Source organism: Tachypleus tridentatus, chromosome 6 (genome assembly GCF_004210375.1).
Source record: "Tachypleus tridentatus isolate NWPU-2018 chromosome 6, ASM421037v1, whole genome shotgun sequence".
NCBI lineage: Eukaryota > Metazoa > Arthropoda > Merostomata > Xiphosura > Limulidae > Tachypleus > Tachypleus tridentatus.
Window position 1 is genome coordinate 104,770,735 of NC_134830.1, and position 25,490 is coordinate 104,796,224.

The following is a 25,490-nucleotide window of genomic DNA, read 5'->3' on the forward strand; positions in this document are numbered from 1 at the left end:
TATCAATATAAATATTTTTTGATAAAAGAAAATATTTTGCCTTTCCAATATATTGCTTACCCTCTTTAAATAGTAATGTACCATACCCTTCTGTTGTAAGTATTATAACTTCACAATTATTCAGATTTTGTAAAATCTATTATAAATTATATTATATTAGTAATGTTGAAATATTGATACAAAAATTAATATTAGATGGATTTGATAAAGAAATTTTAAATAATTTTTAAATAAAGAAAAATTAAAGAAATTTTACTAAAAATTTCTGATAACTATTTTTATTGTGAAGAAGGTCATTAAACAACTTGACACTACTTTATGCAGATAAACACCTTACCACATATAAAGGCTCATTTAAAATAAGTAAACTGGTAGTTACAGTAGACTTAATGGGTGATGGTTGGGAGTTATACTAGTTAGTTTAGATAACTGTTTAGGGCCCTTCATACTAGTATAATTCATTTACTGGGGACCAATTAGAGCCTTACTGGTTATGGAGGCTGAAATGCTGACTTCAAGAGGTAAGTTTATTTAACTTTCTTTCCTACAAATGGTAGTGCCTTATTTTTATTGTTTGAATTATTTTAATTTTCTTTTTTTTACTTTGGAGAATGGTCACCTTCCCACAACTGCCTGCAAGCAGAGAGGGATGATATAGATGTGGGACATTATGAGTTCGAGCACCCACATCTAACTCTTATTTTAATTTTAATTTCTAATGCTATTCCTTTATTTTATTTCTTTATGTGAGACTGGCAAATAGAGGTTAGGACTGATAAACAGTGTATCCTCATCATAATGTGGGTCCTACTTCTTTAATCACCTCTAAAAGAAATCTAGGGTACATTTTATATCTCACATTATAGCCTGTACCCTAAGATTCTTTCAATTGGTGCAGCATTTTTTATTTTTGTTTTGACCTGTTTCTGGTTATCAGTGTATATATATATAAATTAAATTAACATTATAATGGATATTAAAATTTGAATTTATATGTTATCTAAGTTTAATTTCCTTGTTTTAAAGGAAATGTTAAAAAAAAACACCATGTCATGTTTCCATGTCATGTGATTCACAAGCAGTTCACTTTTAGCCACATAAGCATCTATACTTTAATATACATCTTTCAATTTTTCAATTATGTGAGATTTAAAGTCTTCAGCTGCATTCACTGTGAAAGAGAAATTTTCTAGCCCTTGATGTTTGCCATGCCCACTGTCTATACTTTGCTTTGAGATTTACAACATACACATAGTCAGTAAACACACATGTATACAGTCATTAGAAAGAGCTCAGTTAAGAATGGTTAAGTTGAAATTAGCACACAGTTTTTCTTACCATGTACATGTAACTGCTCTTAGTATTGTAGTCTGCTTGATTGACTGTAACACTTATGGTTATTTTTATCAAAATATGTCATAGTGAGAGAGATTTAAACTGTATTTAAGTCTTATTTTTTTATATTTTAGATAATTATGTATTATTTGTGTTTTAAGAATCACAAAGGTAAAAGGAGAGTGGTTTTAGAAAATCCACTGGATACATGGGGAAGATATGGACCAATCTTATATCAAGTTATCAAAAAACCTAGACCACAGAAAAAACTATAATGAATAGTTTTGTTTTTTTCCACTTATTATTATATAGTTTAGAAATGTCAAATGTATGCCAATTTGTAGATGCAACAATGGTGCAACAATTTTTCAGGTTGCTGTCCTGTGTGCCTTAGGAAGGAAAGATGTTGAGGATTCTGTATGAAGGATGTTTAAGAAGTTGTAATGAGTACAATCCATAGTGCATTCAAATGAATAACACAAGGAGAACACTTTTTTTTTTCAGCTGACTCACTTTTTGAAATTTTAAAATAATTTCAAATATGTATTGTAACATTAAGAAAAACACATACACACACACCTGTATTTCTTTCTCTAATCTTTCAATTTCTTCCAAAGATAACTGCCACATCTTTAAAGCTGTGTCTTTTGCCTGTAATGAGAACAATTATGCTTTCAAAAATTCTTTCTAAATAAGATACTGGTTTTATGTTTCATACAGAAATAATGCCTCAAATATCTGACAAATTCTCTGCTAAACTGTCATAGTCAGTTTTTTGAGAGATATCTCAGTGTAACTATTGATTTCTTCACTAAGTACATGAACAACCATATTTTAATTATAGATAAAGAAGCACAAAAATACTATTTTAAGCAGATCAATTTAAAATACAATTTGAATAAGAACCCTAAAGAAATGTAATAAAGACTAAAACCTGCATGTACAAACCTCCTGATTCTTTGTTAATTACACTCTTTTTGCACTTAGTTTAAGGATTTTACTTCTTTTTTTTTTTTACTATGGCATACATAAGCATGTACACATATGTTTCTATTATTAAACACACAGATAAAATATTTTTAAAAAAAAGAGAGAGGTTAATTCTTAGCAAAACTATCTTATATCAATTGTCATATAATGTTTATGTCCTTTCAAAAATTGCATACACACTATACTTACCTGCTTGGACACTTTAACCAAATTCTGTGATTGAAATATATTAAATGAAACTTTTTAATCAAGCTTTATGTTTATATATCTTAACCCATTCACTCAAGTTGGTACATATATGGTTTCTAAATGATTTTGTTGTTGTTTACTGCATCAACCTATCAGAGTTAGTGATATCTCATATGTCCATTAAAAAAAACCGGATTTTTCTCCAGCTTCAGGATGGATTGCTGCCATGGAAGCAATACGTCTTACAGGTCTCTTCAACATCTTACAGAAAACTGATGCACAGAACATGGAAACAACTGACCTACTGTATGGCAGCATATAATGGAATAGTGATGAACAACATTACAACAAAAATGATCTAATGCCTCCTGCAGGAATCTTAAAAGCAAAAACCTATAGGTGTAGCAGCTACAGTCAACATAAAAAATGTAGAAGCTGTATACATATCTGCTAAAGAGAATGAGTTAACTAAGCCTTACAGTCAACTTTATAATTTAATCTATCTTGAGTTTCAAATTCAAAAACATACATAAATATCACTTTCATTAAGCTCCATTATTTAGTGCATGAATATTACTGTAGTGCACTCTATTCTAAAATGTGTAATGTTTCAACTTTCAAAATCAACTACACAAATTTCATCTTTATTAAATTCTACATCTTCAAGTGTATAAATATTTTTATTAAGCTACATGGCCTAAAATATTGTTAACAACAAAAATACTCAACTCATGAAAGAATGTATTTTAATCTTTATGAGTAGAATAATATTAAAAGTATACTGAAATATCTACACTGATGCCTAGGTTGATTCTGAGTTTTGCTCTATGTACACAGCTTTCTCTGATTAAAATTATTACTACACACAATAAAATGAATATCTCATTGATCAAACTCTGTGGCCAATGGTATAGCATCTATGAAACTCTACTCATAAATTATGTATGTATATGTGTGTGCGTATTTATATATAATGTTTCATTGATCTTTGTATTTAAGTCTAAAAATACAATATTTTTCAAGCATTTGTAATGAAAAACTTAAGAGGATTCAAAATCTTTACAAATCTGTAAAAAACTGTATAAGAACAGTACTTTTATCACCAAGCTATTACGAACTGTGAAATTACCATATATGGAGCACTTAGAAAAGTTATTTTCCTCAAATATCTGCCTAAGAGATTTCCATGCCATTAGCCTAGTGGCAACTAAATTTAAGATGTTTTAATGTGAACTGCACTGGTGCATGATAATGCGATCATGCAAAAAATATCTCTTCTCCAACAGGAGGGCAACACAACCTTCATCCTCAATAATTTTTGCTAAACACTTGCACTCATGATAACTACATTCTTTGAAGAGACAAAATAAAAATTTCCACAGAAAGTAAGGAAGACAGGTGAAAGCACATGAGGAGATGAGCATCTATTAGAAGTAAACTTCTAAATTAGGTAAATGTTTACTTTTGAGACAATAACTCACTTCTGCCAACTGAAAAGCTACAATCCCACACTGAGATGATTGACAGGTCAGTGCAAAATTTTACCTAGATTACCTCTGTTCAGAAAGAAGCTGAAGAAAAGCCCATGGAGTGTGACATCAGATGGAAGGCAAACAATCATGGGATTCTGTATCTTGTCTCTACCAGTCTCTTTGTCTGGAATGTAAAAGAGTAAGAAGATAATGAGCCCTATGTGTATCAGAGACAGATGAAATGAGAGCATGACTACCTGAGCACTTGCACACAAACAGTCAGCTAACCCGTGTGTATTGTGGTTGGGGCCCATTCAAAACCTACTTACTATGATTCTACTGAACAGACTCTAGCTGCAGGAAAACACTGTAGTTATGCATTATGGTTTTGTATAGTGTGTGCTCACTCAACTCTAATAACAGATCCTGGCTGCATGAGGAAGGCACAAGTAGTATGAGTTATGGGTCAGGGAGCTTATCCAAACTAAACCGACAGTGTCACCACTTCCCACCATATTTTTCAAAGCTCAACTAGTGAGGTTTATCCATGGTCCACCATCCAAGTAACTAGGAACTGGTAAGAGGCAAAGGTCTACCATGCTCCACATGGTAAAGAAGGGAAGATAATTTATACTGGGAGACCAGGAGATATGCTCAGATCCCAATTAGAGTCCCAGCTGTAAAGGTCTTTTACTGGAGATATTACAATAAGTGACTGCAAAACCATATTTCTAAAAGACAGGAAGCATGAGCCAAAGATGTGTTCAGAGCAATTCCCTGGTGCTGGATTTTTCCACCATAATCTGTGAAATAGGATTAGACAATTGAGTAAATAAATATACCACAGAAATAACTTAAGTGGTCTTGTGGAACATACCATACTGCAGTGGGTTGGTTGGTTGATGTTTACTGGTATGGCAGGCAGGATTCTACCACAGACTAGGATACTGTGGAAAATGTGTTAAAGTTTTAGCAATATACCAAGCAGCTGCCTGTAGAATACAATCAGTCACTGTTGCCACACAGTCATCTATCAAAGACTTATAGACAAAGGCAGGATGTACGTGGGTTGGGTGACATTCACCATGGCCAGTCTTTCTCAAAATGATAGGAAAATGATTACTGCTCTGTGAGTTATTGTGAATCCTCCAAGGAAAATAAAAGAAAAATGAAGGGGAGCAGATAGACAGATCAATAGCAGTAAAAGAGTGACTAGGTGTATGAAAAGTATAGAAACTAGTACTGAAGAGAGATAGGTTGTGATTCAATACCATATGCTCTCATCAATATCAGCACCACCCCAGAGGGGGATTATGTCCATTAAAATTCTCCAGGATTAAAAAGGGAGATAGTAACTGCTCAATGAGGACATCAAGGTCTGAATAATCATTGGTCTCTTCAAGAGCCAACTAGAGAGAACAAACAGTGATAGTATGACCCAAGGAAACATGGATGGCTACAACTTCCAAGGGTGTATTGAGTGGCAAAGACAGAGTGAACACATGCTGACTGACAAGCAGTGTAACCCCTCCATCACACAAACTGTCATTTCTGTACAAAAAACTGCCAAAAGATGACTGCATCAGCAGGTTTCAAAAACATTTCCTGTAAGAAGAGACACTCATGATAGTAAGAATCAATCAAATCCTTAATGTTCTCTATATTTAAATGAAAAGTATGACAGTTCCACTGTATCAAAGTGGCCATTTTTATTCATGTTGAGTAGAATGGGAAAGAAAGTTCTTGTGTTTCTGACCACATTTTTTTTTTTTTATTGAACAAAGGTCTATCAACCTCTATGGATCCTGCCCTGGGTCAGTTGACAAGTCTCTATCTGTGGACAAAGATTCCAGCGACTGAGGGCATGAACAAATAATTATCCATGATGACGAGAAAACCCACTTGGAGAGAAAATTATATATTTAAAAATGGCTGGTATGGATAGAGAAAGCACTAGTAGATGAGCGAACAACGTTTCGACCTTCTTCTGATGATGACTAAAGAAGATTGAAACATTATTTGCTCCTGTACTAGTGCTTTTTCTACCCATACCAGCCATTTTTCAATATATAATGAACAAATAATTGTTTTGCATCTCAGGACTGCAGAAATGGATGGACTCAAAACCAAAGGAAGTGGACCCAGGCAGTCACTGGAAGGAGTGGTAGGGACAGAGATGGAAGTAGATGTAGATTCTTCAACTCTTTTAACTATGGAGATAAAAGATGTTTTGTAAATGACTCTGCTAGAGGCATGGAGAGATCTGTTTGTACTCCCACTGTGGCAGTAGAATGGAGTGCAGTAGCATATGTCTAAGATGGAGGGAGTACAGTAACTACCAAGCCTCTAGGTAGAAAATATTGCTTACAGTCTTCAAGCATTGCACCTCTTTCTTCTCTACCCACTTGGGGCAAGAAATATAATAAAAGGGGTATGAAGAATTATAGTTAATACAGTGTGGTTCCAATCTGCACTCATAAGCACAGTAGTCTTTGCCACCACAACAAGTACATGTTAAAGAACCACGACATGGTGTACTTGAGTAACCAAAATGCTAACACTGGAAACATCTGACAGGGTTGGGAATGTATGGCTGCACCTTACAGTTCAGATAACATGCTTTGACTGAGGTAGGAGAACGTAGTGATATAAACATCAATATCGCAACATTAGTAAGCATTGTAATTCTGTCTTTGCGTGTGGAGATTTGGCACACCACAGAAACGTCTCGGGTGGAGAAATTGGTTGATTTGGTGTTTTATAGCACAAAGCAGCTTGACTATCTGTGCCAAACATCTGGTAAAAAATTATAAACTAAATTTAGCAAAATTCATAAAAGGAAATTAAGGTAAAACAAAGTTAAAAAAAACATAAATAGCATTAAAATCAATGTTTACATCCAGTCTACAGTGGTAAGAAAAAAACTACAGTAATACAAGTTGTAAAGGACTTTCTGTAGCATAACTGTAATTATCATAACTCACCAGAAAGACTAACAGATAAGTTCAAAAACCATCGTCAGTCACCTGAAGTTGGCCTTTCCAGTCCTGGTTCCAAGTTATTTGATGTTATGGCCATTTTCAGAAATTAAAGTAATACAAGTTTCAAAAGACTTGCAGCAAAATTTTAATTATAACTCATAAGGATGACTAACAGGTAGTTCAATCAGCAGCATTTGTTAGCCGAAGTTGATCTTTCCAGTCCTGGTTTCGAGTTATTTGATATTACGACCATTTTCTCATTTCAAATCAATCTAGATGGACTTTGATTCTTAAAAGGGAATCACATCAAAAAGGTCTAATGTATAAATTAAAAAACTTAAATAGCATTAAAAAGATTAATGGCCTTTAAAAAACTAAAAACATTTCCAAGTTGGACAGTGTCACCATCACCAATAACACTGTCTAATGTTATAGATAAACTTTGGGACAGAACATGTTTAAAATGGTGCCATCGTTGAGAGTCATAACGATGCAAGACAGTAAAATGTGGCTTATTGTGACCCTAGTGTTACACAGACAACACATTGGTGCATCTGTCTCAGATAAAAGAAAATGATGAGTTAAAAACTGTGACCAATGAGTAGTCTTGTTAGAACAACTTCCTCTTTCTGATCCTTACAGAAGCAAGATGGCCAAAGTCAAATAAAGGGTTTTATTTGGAAAAGCTTGTTTTCACATTGCTCACTCAAAGTTGACTACCATTTGGCATGGAGCCAAGCCTTGAATACAAGACCACAGTCCATGAATGGAACAGGCACAGCAGTGACAGTGCAAGAGCAGAAAGATTTAGCTGCAGTGTCAGCACGTTCATTCCCATGAATACCAACGTGGCCCAGTATTCAGAAAAACTGGATAGAAGTAAATGTTAAAGATAAATGGGCCAGTTGGTTTTGAATACCAGCAAAAACAGGATGTGAACTAACAAGAAGCAATTCCAGGGCCAGTAGAGAACTAAGTGAGTCAGTATAAATAGTGCAGTTTGAGTACTGCTTAGCTTGTATGTAATCCAGGGCAAGACAAATGGTGTATAGTTGAGCAGTGAACACAGAAGCTGAAGAGGAGATTCTATGCGTAAGCACAAAACCCCAACAAACCACGGCAGAACACACACAGACACCTGATTTTGAACCATCTGTGTAAATAGGAATGGAAGGATGGTTCAAAACACATTCAGTGAATAACAGACAGTATTTCCAATCAGGAGTGTCTGCTTTTCTGTAAAAAGCCATGGTGGGATGGGCTGTCCAGTGGATACAGCAATGTTATCCAAGGACAGACCCAATTCATCCAACTGCATCTGGATACAAAGGCCAAAAGGAGCAATGGCAAATCATCTGTTCTGAAAAGTATGTCCCACTAAGGAAGGAAAACACAACCCCAGGTGGGATACTATGGTAAGGAATGAAGTTTCAAAGCATATAGTAAAGACAGTTGCAAACAGCAGAGGTGCAAAGAATGTTCATGAGACTCTATGTATAAGCTCTGAATTGGGAAAGTGCAGATAGCCCCAGTGCAGAGTGGAAGTCCTTGATGATGAATGGGGTCCACCATCTTTAAGGCTGAGGTCCTGGCAGAGCCATAGACCAGTGATCCACAGTCAAGTTTTGATCGAATAAGAGCACGATATATATTTAGCATAAAACACTGATCTGTTCCCCAAGTAGTGGAAGAGAGAACACAAAGGTTATTCATTGCTCTTGTACATTTAACCTGTAGCTGCTTGATGTGTGGTATAAAGGTCACCTTATGGTCAAAGACAAGCCAGAAGAATTTTGTCTCAGGGACCACAGGCAGAACAACTTCACTGATACAGAGTTCAAGATCAAAATGAATACCCCATTGGTGGCAAAATTGCATGCAAATGATTTAAGAGAGAGAGAAGTTAAAGCCATTTTCTGTGGTCCACTTCAGTAAACGATTGATGGCAGTCTGTAGCTGCCACTCAATATACCTCATGTTCAATGACTGACATGAGATGTGAAATTCGTCGACACAGAGCCCGTTTTCAATAGTAAGAGGGAGTTGTTCAGTGATAGCATTAATCTTTACATTGAAAAGTGTGGCACTCAAAACACAGCCCTGAGGGACTCCAAGATCTTGTTGAAAAGAACGGGAATGTGTCAAACCCACATGAACTTGGAATCTCCTGTCCATTAAACATTTTTCATAAAAATGGGCAAATGGCCACATAACCTATATATATGAAAGTCTCACAAAATGCCATACCTCCATGTTGTATCACAACCCTTCTCAATGTCAAAGGATATTGATACAAGATGTTGTCATTTGAGAAAGGCTTCTCTGATTGAAGTTTCAAGTTGAATCAAGTGGTCCATGGTGGGCGCTGTTGTCAGAACCCACACTGGGTGGGCAAGAGGAGGTTGTTTGGTTCCTCAAACCAAACAAGACAAGCATTAACCATCCTATCTAAGGTCTTACAGAGACAGCTTGTCAAAGCAATTGGGCAGTAATTTGAAGGAATCTTGGGATCCTTCCCAGGCTTAGAGAAAGATAGGACAGTAACCTGGTGCTAGGCATCAGGAAAAACATTTTCTGCTAGATGTGGTTAAAACAATCAAACGAACAGCAAAAGAAGCAGGAAACAGATGGCATAGCATTTTATAGTGTACATCATCCAGTCAAATTGATGTACTGCCAGACTAATGAAGGGTCAGTTTGAGTTTCATCAGTGTAAATGGATTATTATAGTCATAGAGAAAATCAGCACAAAAGGAAAGAAGTGATTGCTCTGCCCGAGTCTTGATGACTAAAAATGTGGAGGAAGAAGCAGAAGTGCTAGTTACCTGGCAAAAGCTTTCACCTAGAGTATCGGCAATGCTCGGAATAAGCTACTGCCTGGTCATCAGAGAGCAAGATAGTTAGGGGGACAAAATTATATTGCACACTGACCTTTCAAATCTTGTCCCATGTGACTTTGAAACTGGTGGTAGAAGATATGCTGGTTGTGAACTTAATCCAAGATTCCTTCTGGCTTTGATGTTTTACCCACTGAGCATGTGCATGGGTCTGCAGGAAAGCGATGCAGTGCAAGAGTGTGGGATACCTACAAAGAGTATCCTAGGCCCATTTTTGAGCCTTCTGTGCCATGTGGCAGGCATGATTCCAACATGGACAAGGATGTTATGGAAAACATGTCAAGGTTTTAGGAATACATTGAGCAGATACTTGTATAATACAGTCAGTTACTGGTACCACACAGTCATCTACTGATGGCTTACAGATGATGGTAGGATCAAGTTCTGCAAAAGCAACAAAAAAGGCCAATTTGCTTGATCCAGCTTCCAAAGGAGCACATGGGTTGGGTGGCACCAACCACAGCCAGTCTCTCTCAATATTACAGGAAAATGATCACTGCCTCATGAATTATTGTCAACCCTCCATGAAAAATGGTTGAACAGTGAAGGGGAGCAAACTGAGAGATCAATAGCAGTAAAGGTCTGACTAGGTGCATGAAAATAAGTAGAAAACCAGTATTGAAAGAGAAATGTTGTGATCAGAGAGCATACACTCTATGGAGCAACCCCTCCTTCAATATTAGCACTTCTCTAGAGGGGAGGATGTCTATAATATCCTCCAGGATTAAAAAGGGAGATAGTAACTGTTCAATGAGAGCATCAAGGTCTGATTGATCATAGGTCTCTCCAGGAAACAGGTAGAGAGAACAAACAGTGATGATACAACAGAAGGAAACAGAGATGGCTATGGCCTCCAATGGTGTGTCAAGTGGCAAAGACAGGGTGGGCACATGCTGATCAACTAACAGTGCCACCCCTCCTTGCACTCGTCCATCACACAGCCTGTCATTTCTGTACAAAGAAAACTCCTGAAAGTTGACTGTATCGACAAGTTTCAGAAATGTTTCCTTTAAGGAAACATATAGAGGATGGTAGAAAACAATCAGTTTTTAAATCATCCAGATTAGAACATAAACCTCAACAGTTCCATTGTATCAAGGTGGCCATTTTTATTTATATATAGGCAAATTGGATGGAGAACCCTTCTCTTTACAGCCACATCTTTTTTCTTTACTATCTTTATTAGAGGGAGGTCTATCAACCTCCATGGACCCTGTCCTGGGTCAATTGGGCAGGTCTTTGTTGTTGGAAGAGGATTCCAGCAACTAAGGATATAAATAAATGAATGTTTTGCATCTTGGGGTGGGAGAAGATGAACCCAAGGAAATATATATACCTGGAGCCAACTAAGTTAAGGGAGCCAACAAGCCCCTGTAATAAAAATAAAATGGCATCTGCCCTAAGGATTTCTCAGATAAGGAATGCACACTTAGAAATCAAGATACACAATCTGACTTTCATGGTGACTGTACAACAGTTGTTCATGCATGGTCATTTTCCAATAATGTGTCTTTTTTCAATTTTTTCATTATTATTTATATTTCCATGAATGGAGCAATCCATAATAAAAGCAATAAATTTCAGTGCCCACTGACCCCATCTACCATGGAGCCCTATGAGGGGACACACTACAATGCCAAACAAGACATTGCAGCAACACCAGGGTTTCATAAGTACTATACCCAAACATCAGCATCACACACAATCTCCACGTGTTAAGAAAGTCCAACACCGGTACTTGGTTGACCCTGGATGTCACCCCAAGAGCACCCATGTACAGGAATTCAAGGTCAAAGTGGTGTGTTAGAGTTGGACCTCTCAACCACAGAACCCTCTCCTCCCCTCTTAGGTCATCATGCACAGAAAACACATGGGTGGATGTTCAAATTCCAGATGGAGTAAATTGAAAGTACAGAACCTTCTCTGGGAGGCTCCCTCACCATGTACAGAAATCCACCCTGAGGAATACTGCAGTAGGTAGTGGTAGAGCCAGGATGGATGACATCAGCACTTTCTGTTATCCTGATTCAATGCAGATGTTGGGTAAATATACCCTGGCATGATACTATGAAATTCAAAGGAGTTCTGAAAGAGAAACTATATGTTTTCTCATCAAATATGATGGGAGACTGAATGATAACAACTGGTGGAAGAGAAAATCTAACAGGAAACAAAACATCCAAATGGTGTAGATAAGGAGAGCCTAATGAATACTGTGTACACAAAAAAGGAGAAAATAGTCCCAACATCAAGGAAATAAAATAAGAAGGGATAGAGCAGAAGTGGAACAGGATACACCCACAAAGAAAATGGTACAAACACCTACAGAAAATATACATAAAGCATGATGAAGTATCTCTAACAGAAGGCAGAGTTAGGTGAATGAATATAAGAGTAGACAGAACAAAAAAAATTCAGAAATGGGGAACTGAGGAGTGAATATCAAGTTATTGAGCTCAATTCCACTGCCCATATAGATGCCAATGGCAGTGAATCAAATCACTGAAAGGAGAGGAAGAAAGCCTACTAGTAAGAACAAAATAGTCACAAATATATGTAGGAGAATGAGGCATTTTGGTTTGAGAGAGGAGCTATTTGAGAAATGAAACTATAAATCCTGATAACAAGTAAGGAGGAAAAACGAAGTAAACCTCAGGAACTGTGATTCATGGAGTGAAAAAAACCAAAGACAATAAAGAATACAGGCAAAAGATAAGAAAAGGAACATACTTAAGAAAGAAATCTAGGAAGATGTTGGAAGTTTAAAATTATTTCTTAAATGTCAATGCCCTACCCAAATCAAATCAGATGACTGAGAAAAAATAATTTTTACTGACGAGATAGATGTAGGAAGGGAGGTAAGCAGGTGATAATCCATAACAACTTGAAAGCTGGCTGCAACGTCCCAAACAGCTAACAATCTTCCATACGTCATCACAGTACAAAACAAGATCTGTGTATGAATAACATGACTCACTTAGAGCTATATGCAAGTCACTGTCATTTGAGAATTTATGATAAAAGTTAACTTATGAAAAAGCCAAAGAAAACAAAAATCAAAGTTTCATATGCAATGCAAATATGAGCAAACTGAATTCAGACAATAAATACAAACACATCTGTTCAGTACAATACTAAGGAGAAGAATGAATTTATCAGGAGTGCATTGATGGAGGTCTTTTGTTGTATAACAGCATCATGCACCAGTGCAATTTATATTAAGACACAAGAAATTTGGTGGGATTCCTCTCAATCCTGGTGGCATATGTATCTATTGGCAGACATGCAAGTAGATGACTTTTATGTGGGTACAGATTAGTTATTGTCTTGAAATGTATGTTTGCATTCCATTGCTTAAGTGAAATTCTTCATTACAGTTACAGTTTGACTCAGTTTTATTAAGCAGAGGTAAAACAACAGAGACTACATCTCTCTCTTTTTTTTTTTAAAGAAAAGGTATTTGTTTAGTAATAATGAGTGATGGACTAAAACTATTTAATTTTTTTCTTTATTAACTAACTATAACTTCTGTTTTACAATGTATACAGTTTGCTTGTTTATTGTTAAGCATAAAGCTGCACTATGAGTTGTCTATGACCAACATGAATTATGGTCAAAGACAAGCCAGAAGAATTTTGTCTCAGGGACCACAGGCAGAACAACTTCACTGATACAGAGTTCAAGATCAAAATGAATACCCCATTGGTGGCAAAATTGCATGCAAATGATTTAAGAGAGAGAGAAGTTAAAGCCATTTTCTGTGGTCCACTTCAGTAAACGATTGATGGCAGTCTGTAGCTGCCACTCAATATACCTCATGTTCAATGACTGACATGAGATGTGAAATTCGTCGACACAGAGCCCGTTTTCAATAGTAAGAGGGAGTTGTTCAGTGATAGCATTAATCTTTACATTGAAAAGTGTGGCACTCAAAACACAGCCCTGAGGGACTCCAAGATCTTGTTGAAAAGAACGGGAATGTGTCAAACCCACATGAACTTGGAATCTCCTGTCCATTAAACATTTTTCATAAAAATGGGCAAATGGCCACATAACCTATATATATGAAAGTCTCACAAAATGCCATACCTCCATGTTGTATCACAACCCTTCTCAATGTCAAAGGATATTGATACAAGATGTTGTCATTTGAGAAAGGCTTCTCTGATTGAAGTTTCAAGTTGAATCAAGTGGTCCATGGTGGAACGCTGTTGTCAGAACCCACACTGGGTGGGCAAGAGGAGGTTGTTTGGTTCCTCAAACCAAACAAGACAAGCATTAACCATCCTATCTAAGGTCTTACAGAGACAGCTTGTCAAAGCAATTGGGCAGTAATTTGAAGGAATCTTGGGATCCTTCCCAGGCTTAGAGAAAGATAGGACAGTAACCTGGTGCTAGGCATCAGGAAAAACATTTTTCTGCTAGATGTGGTTAAAAACAATCAAACGAACAGCAAAAGAAGCAGGAAATAGATGGCATAGCATTTTATAGTGTACATCATCCAGTCAAATTGATGTACTGCCAGACTAATGAAGGGTCAGTTTGAGTTTCATCAGTGTAAATGGATTATTATAGTCATAGAGAAAATCAGCACAAAAGGAAAGAAATGATTGCTCTGCCCGAGTCTTGATGACTAAAAATGTGGAGGAAGAAGCAGAAGTGCTAGTTACCTGGCAAAAGCTTTCACCTAGAGTATCGGCAATGCTCCGGGAATAAGCTACTGCCTGGTCATCAGAGAGCAAGATAGTTAGGGGGACAAAATTATATTGCACACTGACCTTTCAAATCTTGTCCCATGTGACTTTGAAACTGGTGGTAGAAGATATGCTGGTTGTGAACTTAATCCAAGATTCCTTCTGGCTTTGATGTTTTACCCACTGAGCATGTGCATGGGTCTGCAGGAAAGCGATGCAGTGCAAGAGTGTGGGATACCTACAAAGAGTATCCTAGGCCCATTTTTGAGCCTTCTGTGCCATGTGGCAGGCATGATTCCAACATGGACAAGGATGTTATGGAAAACATGTCAAGGTTTTAGGAATACATTGAGCAGATACTTGTATAATACAGTCAGTTACTGGTACCACACAGTCATCTACTGATGGCTTACAGATGATGGTAGGATCAAGTTCTGCAAAAGCAACAAAAAAGGCCAATTTGCTTGATCCAGCTTCCAAAGGAGCACATGGGTTGGGTGGCACCAACCACAGCCAGTCTCTCTCAATATTACAGGAAAATGATCACTGCCTCATGAATTATTGTCAACCCTCCATGAAAAATGGTTGAACAGTGAAGGGGAGCAAACTGAGAGATCAATAGCAGTAAAGGTCTGACTAGGTGCATGAAAATAAGTAGAAAAACCAGTATTGAAAAGAGAAATGTTGTGATCAGAGAGCATACACTCTATGGAGCAACCCCTCCTTTCAATATTAGCACTTCTCTAGAGGGGAGGATGTCTATAATATCCTCCAGGATTAAAAAGGGAGATAGTAACTGTTCAATGAGAGCATCAAGGTCTGATTGATCATAGGTCTCTCCAGGAAACAGGTAGAGAGAACAAACAGTGATGATACAACAGAAGGAAACAGAGATGGCTATGGCCTCCAATGGTGTGTCAAGTGGCAAAGACAGGGTGGGCACATGCTGATCAACTAACAGTGCCACCCCTCCTTGCACTCGTCCATCACACAGCCTGTCATTTCTGTACAAAGAAAACTCCTGAAAGTTGACTGTATCGACAAGTTTCAGAAATGTTTCCTTTAAGGAAACATATAGAGGATGGTAGAAAACAATCAGTTTTTAAATCATCCAGATTAGAACATAAACCTCAACAGTTCCATTGTATCAAGGTGGCCATTTTTATTTATATATAGGCAAATTGGATGGAGAACCCTTCTCTTTACAGCCACATCTTTTTTTCTTTACTATCTTTATTAGAGGGAGGTCTATCAACCTCCATGGACCCTGTCCTGGGTCAATTGGGCAGGTCTTTGTTGTTGGAAGAGGATTCCAGCAACTAAGGATATAAATAAATGAATGTTTTGCATCTTGGGGTGGGAGAAGATGAACCCAAGGAAATATATATACCTGGAGCCAACTAAGTTAAGGGAGCCAACAAGCCCCTGTAATAAAAATAAAATGGCATCTGCCCTAAGGATTTCTCAGATAAGGAATGCACACTTAGAAATCAAGATACACAATCTGACTTTCATGGTGACTGTACAACAGTTGTTCATGCATGGTCATTTTCCAATAATGTGTCTTTTTCAATTTTTTCATTATTATTTATATTTCCATGAATGGAGCAATCCATAATAAAAGCAATAAATTTCAGTGCCCACTGACCCCATCTACCATGGAGCCCTATGAGGGGACACACTACAATGCCAAACAAGACATTGCAGCAACACCAGGGTTTCATAAGTACTATACCCAAACATCAGCATCACACACAATCTCCACGTGTTAAGAAAGTCCAACACCGGTACTTGGTTGACCCTGGATGTCACCCCAAGAGCACCCATGTACAGGAATTCAAGGTCAAAGTGGTGTGTTAGAGTTGGACCTCTCAACCACAGAACCCTCTCCTCCCCTCTTAGGTCATCATGCACAGAAAACACATGGGTGGATGTTCAAATTCCAGATGGAGTAAATTGAAAGTACAGAACCTTCTCTGGGAGGCTCCCTCACCATGTACAGAAATCCACCCTGAGGAATACTGCAGTAGGTAGTGGTAGAGCCAGGATGGATGACATCAGCACTTTCTGTTATCCTGATTCAATGCAGATGTTGGGTAAATATACCCTGGCATGATACTATGAAATTCAAAGGAGTTCTGAAAGAGAAACTATATGTTTTCTCATCAAATATGATGGGAGACTGAATGATAACAACTGGTGGAAGAGAAAATCTAACAGGAAACAAAACATCCAAATGGTGTAGATAAGGAGAGCCTAATGAATACTGTGTACACAAAAAAGGAGAAAATAGTCCCAACATCAAGGAAATAAAATAAGAAGGGATAGAGCAGAAGTGGAACAGGATACACCCACAAAGAAAATGGTACAAACACCTACAGAAAATATACATAAAGCATGATGAAGTATCTCTAACAGAAGGCAGAGTTAGGTGAATGAATATAAGAGTAGACAGAACAAAAAAAATTCAGAAATGGGGAACTGAGGAGTGAATATCAAGTTATTGAGCTCAATTCCACTGCCCATATAGATGCCAATGGCAGTGAATCAAATCACTGAAAGGAGAGGAAGAAAGCCTACTAGTAAGAACAAAATAGTCACAAATATATGTAGGAGAATGAGGCATTTTGGTTTGAGAGAGGAGCTATTTGAGAAATGAAACTATAAATCCTGATAACAAGTAAGGAGGAAAAACGAAGTAAACCTCAGGAACTGTGATTCAGGAAGTGAAAAAAACCAAAGACAATAAAGAATACAGGCAAAAGATAAGAAAAGGAACATACTTAAGAAAGAAATCTAGGAAGATGTTGGAAGTTTAAAATTATTTCTTAAATGTCAATGCCCTACCCAAATCAAATCAGATGACTGAGAAAAAATAATTTTTACTGACGAGATAGATGTAGGAAGGGAGGTAAGCAGGTGATAATCCATAACAACTTGAAAGCTGGCTGCAACGTCCCAAACAGCTAACAATCTTCCATACGTCATCACAGTACAAAACAAGATCTGTGTATGAATAACATGACTCACTTAGAGCTATATGCAAGTCACTGTCATTTGAGAATTTATGATAAAAGTTAACTTATGAAAAAAGCCAAAGAAAACAAAAATCAAAGTTTCATATGCAATGCAAATATGAGCAAACTGAATTCAGACAATAAATACAAACACATCTGTTCAGTACAATACTAAGGAGAAGAATGAATTTATCAGGAGTGCATTGATGGAGGTCTTTTGTTGTATAACAGCATCATGCACCAGTGCAATTTATATTAAGACACAAGAAATTTGGTGGGATTCCTCTCAATCCTGGTGGCATATGTATCTATTGGCAGACATGCAAGTAGATGACTTTTATGTGGGTACAGATTAGTTATTGTCTTGAAATGTATGTTTGCATTCCATTGCTTAAGTGAAATTCTTCATTACAGTTACAGTTTGACTCAGTTTTATTAAGCAGAGGTAAAACAACAGAGACTACATCTCTCTCTTTTTTTTTTTAAAGAAAAGGTATTTGTTTAGTAATAATGAGTGATGGACTAAAACTATTTAATTTTTTTCTTTATTAACTAACTATAACTTCTGTTTTACAATGTATACAGTTTGCTTGTTTATTGTTAAGCATAAAGCTGCACTATGAGTTGTCTATGACCAACATGAATAATGAAACCCAGTTTTTAATAATGTTATCCCTCAGACATAGCTCTGAGCCACAATGTCAAACAAAACAAATTATTACTAGTGATTCATGTAGTATATGGTACATGTTTTAAAAAAATGTTTTACCTAAACTTACAAATATAGAGTAAACATTCAAGAATTTATCAGTAATCAAGTCAAAATATAAACACGCAATATTTAGTAAAGAAGGTAATGAATGAAGTATCCAAATTTTTGTCACGTGTATGTTACCATAATATAGTGACATTGTCAGTAGAGTAAAATCTACAACTTTCATAACATCTGAAAATTTATTTCATTAAAATTGAGTATTTAAAGATTAAAAGTATGTGAAATTCAGTAGGGATATTTGTGTAAACTTCCTTGCCTATCTTTATATAAACCCATTGGTAGATAAGAATCAATCTAAACCCTTATTAAAGTCCTAGTAGACATTCTGAAAAAACAAGGTAATTGATCCATACCTCATTGGTATTCTGTAATTGTTCTTGAAGATTTTTAACAATTTCACTTTCTTTCTCAACCACACCATCAAATTTCCATTCAACACTTTCTTTGAGTTTGTCATTTAATCTGTTCAAAAACAAATATGCACTTTTTTATTTTATAGTATTATAACCTGTTAGCAGTACTTAGTCTCAGTGGTTAAGGAAAAAGTTAAAGATGTGAAAATTCTGAATGTTCTGAAGTTTTAAAAATAAAACCTTAAAAAAGTCTCTTCAAGCCTAAAAACAACCTCAGTCTACTCTTTTACGATGATATTAAAGAATATAATGGGAGATTATGTTAACGATCCATGTACATAAATATGGCCAAATTATAAGGTACCTGAATTACAATATACAGAAGCCTTTATTCACTAGTCTTCAATGAAATTGAGTATTGTTATTTAAGTGAAAAAATAGTGTGTAAATATATGATGTTTTCATAATTTTTTTGCATATTTTATTATCTGAACATAAAGGGAATTGGATTAAAATCCAGGTTATTATTCATTTTTTTGCACATGAAATGTATGAAGCCAATACCATTACAAATCATTATAGCACAACAGTTTGTACAAATCCACAGCCTGTATATGAAAGAGTAATGAAGCAGACACATTAATACAACTAATTGTGTTATATTGGTGATTACATTTTTTTTTCTGTTTAACTTTTTTATACCTGAAATGTACCTCATTGGATATACCAAGATATAACAATTTTATCATTGTACATTGATCATTCTGTTTTAAAAATGTTCAAATGTATTTATGTAATGTTCTTATAACTTTAATCCTTTGTAAACACTCACCTCTTATTTTCATCAACAAGTTGAACTACCTGGTTTCTCAAGTCTCTCAACTGATCCTGCAAATTAACAAAATGGTACAAAAAAGCTCATTAAACAACGTAGTAAATCTGTGATATTTATGTAAGGAAACAGTAGTATATGTATAGAAGTGATTATTTTCACTTAAGTTCATGAGTTAAAAGTACCAAAACAGAAGTTTACTTACCACTATCAACACACCAGAATCACAGAATGTTATTATTTTTTCACTTTTTTAAACTGAAATATTGAGAAACTATAATAAGGAAAAAATAAAAAATAATCTGAATTATCATACAAACTGAAAATAGAACCTGAAAATTAAAGCCTGATTTTAACAGTGAGGCATGCTCTGATTTATGAAATTGAATGAAAAATAAATATTCAATGAAACTTTACTTTTATACAGTCTAATAAATATAACTTAAAAATACTACTTATTGTTGACTAAATTTAACAGTTTAAATACTATCATAAATATAAAAATTGCTGGAAAATGTTATCTCTTTCACAATAATTATTTGTTTTCTGAAAATAATACCAAAATCCAATAATTAGTACAAGCATTACTAAGAACTTGCAATATCATTTTTGCTGTGACAACAATCTACACTTAAACAGAAGGAAAAATAAACAATTATTAAACTAATTTACATATACTATGGACATTTTGCTTCAGTATTACAGCATATACAGAAAAATTACCAAAAAAAAAAACTACCATAAAAATATTTTTATGCCATTTTTAGCCTTTTCAAAGACATCAATGAAATGAATACCTAACAAACACACATATTCTGGAAATAACACTTTAGAAAGTTATCACAGCACTTTTCATTTAGGTTCAAAAACTGTAGATAAATGTCTTTTTAAAAAAATATTTTTTTGGCACTTAACACATTAATTTACAGTGCATTACTAAAGTAGCCCATAAATCAGCAAAATTTTATGTAAAAAAATTACCTACATAAGAAAAACTTAAGAATTACAAAAAAAAACAGTTTCATTAAAATTACAACAATTCAGTGTTATGTTTTTAGAATTTTAAAAATTAGCAGCAAAAAACAAATTTTAGGTATGCATACCACAGAGAGCATTCTATGCACAGAAGTCACTAAAAACTAACCTTTATGCATCTTTACATGTATATGTAATATCATATAAAATGAAAAAGAAGAATATATGGCATAAATATGATGCATAAGAGAAATATGAATACTGGATAAATGGAAAACAAACACACAATAAAATATTTTAATGTGTTTGTACAAGATAGAGAGTAATTTCTTAGCATTTTAGAAATCAGTGGTAACAAAAGATGTACATTTCCTGTACTTAAATTGTGCTGTCCTTTATATGCCTTCAAAAAATTCCAATACAGTTCTTTCCTCCCTCTTCACATAAGATTAGCTAGAATCCCACACTTATCAGATGGTGAGACCAGTGAGAAGAAACAACAGTCAGAGGGTAGAGTCAGATGTCAGATATGAAAATCTGATGAGGGGTACTTCACCACTTTTGAACCAGGTATTCTCTCTATCTTTCTATAATATCTAGTAGCTAAGGGTAGAAAAATAGAGCAGCATATCCAAGCGAGAGAGAACAGTAGCAAGTGATAGTGTATAGTTATCCTAACCATGTAAGTATATATGCAACTCAGATGAAGTTTAAAAGTGAGTAAAACAATGGATATGCTCCTAGTTGTGGAGTGGCTAAGGCATGATAGACTGTACTCAGCAAGTCAACTACATCCAAAACACATACCACTAAGAAATGATATATGTGCGAGGTAGGATAAGGATCATACCATCTTCATCTTAATTTAAAAAAAGCCAGGGGGAGGATCTAGAACCACTTCGACTCTTGAACGTAATATGTGTTAGGTTTGATTTATCAATTTGGGAACACAACTTTCAATAATTAAAAGATGCCCAAACAACATAAACCAACTCCCCAAACAACAAAACTGACCAGAACTACCTGAAAAGCAATCACATCCTCTAATTAAGATACAATAAGGGATGGTAAAAGGATGGAACTGGAACACTCTCCCTTAACTCCACTGTGACCCACAACGCAGGAGCATGATCTAAAGAGGGAAAATAGACAACCATACACATGAAGTAGTAACTGCATTTTGACATCTCACTCCTCTGTATGTTTTAACTGCATATTGGATGATATCATGTAATTTACATGCACAGAACACAACTGCCCTACTCTGCATTGAATGGTTATAGTCGTCATTGCACAGAACCCATTCATGAGGGTGCCTCCACTATCAATCATCCCAGTGGCTTGGAACAAAAAAGTGGTAAGATCTCCCATACTCTTCTGGAGTAAAGGAGGATGAGAACATGTTGGAAAGCCTGGAGAAATGTCATTGCCTGAGACAGTGCAATGGGTGACCACAAAATCCTATTTTTAAAAGCAGCCCATACTGATTTATTCAATACAAGGCATGGCAAGGATGGGCAGCTATCCCCTTCTACTTTACTCATGTAGTCCATGTTTGGTACAGTCCAGAATTGGTAATTTTATGAAGCACTTACATCAAGAAGTTATTCAGCTACAAGTGGTCTTGTGGAATACTCCATCTCAACAGTGAGCATTGCAAAACCATAGAAGATAAAAGTGCAAGTCAACATTTCTGTATAGTGTAGATTTTAGGTTTCTAGTTGAAGAATACTTGGTCAGGCATTACTCACCACAGAGTGGAACCCATACAATGAGTAAACGAAGCAAGTGCCCCTGAAAAGAAAAGAAAGTATGAATATAAGATTATCCAGTCAAACTGCATTGAAGCCTGAAGAATGGGTACAAGTAAAGATGAAAACCTGAAAAGAGGAAACTGCAATATGGTGCAAGTAATGGGAGTTGAACATGTTAGGTGTGGTCCATATACTTGACTATAGGATTTCCTCCAATGGACAATGAAGACAAGATGTGAGGGAAAAGGTGAAGTGTTGAATGTGATGAGAAGACACCTGGAGCAAATTCTGGGAAGATTAAACCAAGAAGTAACATGGAAAAAGCTATGCAGGCAGTATAACAAGAATATACAGACCACACATATAAGTCTACCTAGATTGGGACAAGGTTAGAGATGAGAAATAGATGGAATGGAAATAGGTGAAAAGGAGGAGTTACCATCCCTAGCTGCTGAAGTCTTTGGGTGAAGGAACAATCTGGGTAAAGGAGAAAATATGTAGTGTGGTAAAGTGAACGTAAAACATCAATGACAAACAAATCACACCATTGACATTCACAGGCTAAGAGGAGAAGAAAACAGATTTTAAGGGAAAAGTGAAATGTGAAAAACAAGGGCAATAGTTCAAATGGAGGTAAAGTGAGAGAATGGAAGACCACATTAATATCCCAGTTTGGAAAAGTAAGTCATCTAAAGAGATGACAAATCTGTAATTGTGGAAATCATGGTAGAAATAGCCAAGAAGGAGTGATCAGAAGAACTTGAGATGGAGTGGTATGGACGAGAGAGATCACTGAAATAAAGTAATCAAATAGTAGGATAAACATAAAAGAATATGTGGGACAAATCCTGGCTGGAGGTATTAAGAGCTAGAGCATGAGGATGAAATATCAGGGATCAAAAGGTGATAACTTGTGATTGATATATATGGCAAAAGCATCTATGTGGGGAAAACCTATCAACTACAAAGCCACCAGAAAATGAGGGTATATAAAAACCACTTCCTCAAATATAGTTGATTGGGTGGGAAAGACAATCGGTTACGAGATTTAACTCACCAAGCATTTGACATGCAGTGAAATGAATTTGGTACATGTGGGCTCAATATAGTAAATCCAGCATTCAAAAATAGAGAGATCTCAATCGTGTGCCACTTGGTTACTGATACAAAATATCATTGTAGAATTGTCAGTACGAATTACAGACAATTGCAAGAAGAAGGAAGTGATTCAAAGCCTAATGGACTGCAAGAAGTTAGAGAATACTGACATGCAAAGACCCTTCATCTAGAGACCAATGACTCAAAGCCCCCTGTAGGGGAGCATCTTTAAAAAGATGCAATTCCAAATGAGGGAGAGAAATTGGGATGACTGCCAATGTATGGTCCTTGTCCAACCATCAATGTTGATCATCCATCTGAGGAAGAAGATGGATAATGGTAGTACACAAGAAATCTCAACAAGGTTTCATTGATAATGAAGAGTTTACTTAAAGGATTACATATACACATGCAATAAAACTTTGCAGGCAGAAAATGAGGGAACTGAAAGGGTGTGACAAACTAACAATTCCACATAACAAAGTCATAGAGGAGGTTGGGTCTAAATGAGATAAGTGTTAAAAAGGAAACTCAAGTGGACAATATACTGGTTACATTGGAGGAAGGACTTCTCCAATTTGATTAAACAGCATATCTGAATAGTCACTAGAAAGAACTGCCAAGCATAGCTGGCAAACTCCAGTTTAGATTTAGCCAAAAAAGCCAAACATCCATATAATGGTGGAACTGTAACCCCAAGACTTGAAGATAGCAAGCAAAAGCTCTGATCACTTGACAGAAAACATAGAGAGTGGAAGCAGGCCTAAAGGGTAGGGTACAAAAGTGATAAATCATCCCATAATTAATAAACCAAATATATAGATGAGACCATGCTGATAATGGGACGTGGAAATTGGCACTTGTGACATCTATCTTGGTCATCCAAGGAAAGAGAACACTAGGTGGAAACGGAAAGATTGGTCATGGATTAAGAAAGAATGCAATGCTTAGTAAAGGATAAAATGTCACATACTTAGAAAATGAAATCCAAAAAAAAGCCTTATTAAGACTACCTGATGCCTCAGACAGGGCATAAGAGGGCATGGCAAAATCAGGAGGTGGAAAGAAGTGATCCAAGTCCTTCTCTGCCTGAACAGGCTCAATATGTTTGGGAGGAAGTGGGTGAGGTCCAGAGGTAGAAATTCATCCATGTAACATTCAATCTCCTGGCAAATAAATGCAGATAAATCCACTTCCAAGTCCCTTTCACCTAAGGCCTAGGACATTGTGCTAGTCACAGGTGTGACCCCCCTGAAGTGGTAACATGAACTTCAGAATTCATAATGAAGAAAAGTCAACCAATAATCAAAAGTATAAATAACAATATGACAATAATAAATTAGGATTAAACTGAAATCAAGAAACAGTCTTAATAAAAACTAGAAGAGAAAATAAATTAAGTCTATTTCATGAGTCTACTAAAGATGAATATGAAATGTAATCTAACAAAAAAGAACATATTTGGACTCAAGAACTTCCAAATGAGACATGATAGTTCAGTAAAGGCATATAAAGTGAATCCCATGCATCACTTAAATATGTCACTCTCCTACTGGTGATGATGCATGATAATTTACACAAGAGACATTTTGGAATTATCTGATTACAACAGAAGGTGCACAAAGCTTGTATCATGCATAAATAAAAATTGTGCATATTGAGGGCAAAACTGGAAAAAAATAGCTAATTTGGTGAGATGTGGGAGTACCATATCAGAAGTGTATTACTTTGAAATTCCAAACTGTTTTAGTAATTTGATAAATGTCCCTTCTGTTTACTGAGGATGTCTGCAATGCAATTTTACAAATCCATTCATTGAAGAAATATTCGTGTTAATAGTAAATAAATGAAAAACAGTGAAAAGACATGACATCAAGGACTTTTTTAATGCTATGGATAAAAAAATAAGTTTTTGACTTTATTTGTAACCTTATGTAAGATTATTGGAAAAAAAAAACATCTCATTTCAGCTGAAATTTAATAGATTATACTGATAAATTCTAACCTTGTACAGTTTTATTTCACTTTGCAGTGCCTCCAAATTTTGGTCATATTCACTGAGAAAAGGTTCAAGCATCCTATACAAAAAGAAAAGAGTGAATATTGCTACAAGTGGTAGCCTATGAAA

At 35.8% G+C, this 25,490-nt stretch overlaps 1 protein-coding gene across 18 annotated transcripts in view; it reads right to left on the reverse strand.

Moving 5' to 3' along the window:
- Positions 1 to 25,490, reverse strand: part of LOC143253235 (sodium channel and clathrin linker 1-like) — an 88,532-nt gene that overhangs the window by 54,016 nt on the left and 9,026 nt on the right. For 8 of the 18 annotated variants that reach the window (XR_013029459.1, XR_013029460.1, XM_076506732.1 and 5 more), the window contains 4 exons: positions 25,368 to 25,440; positions 19,536 to 19,591; positions 18,704 to 18,812; positions 1,915 to 1,986 (listed from right to left, as the gene is read on the reverse strand). Coding sequence is in view for 16 of the 18 variants with exons in the window: in XM_076506732.1 (XP_076362847.1) it covers positions 1,915 to 1,986; positions 18,704 to 18,812; positions 19,536 to 19,591; positions 25,368 to 25,440 (310 nt within the window). In the remaining 2 variants the exon portion in view is untranslated. Of the gene's footprint in view, positions 1 to 1,914; positions 1,987 to 4,068; positions 4,171 to 18,703; positions 18,813 to 19,535; positions 19,592 to 25,367; positions 25,441 to 25,490 lie in introns of those variants that run through there. The other 10 variants (XM_076506745.1, XM_076506742.1, XM_076506734.1 and 7 more) reach the window with 5 other exon arrangements.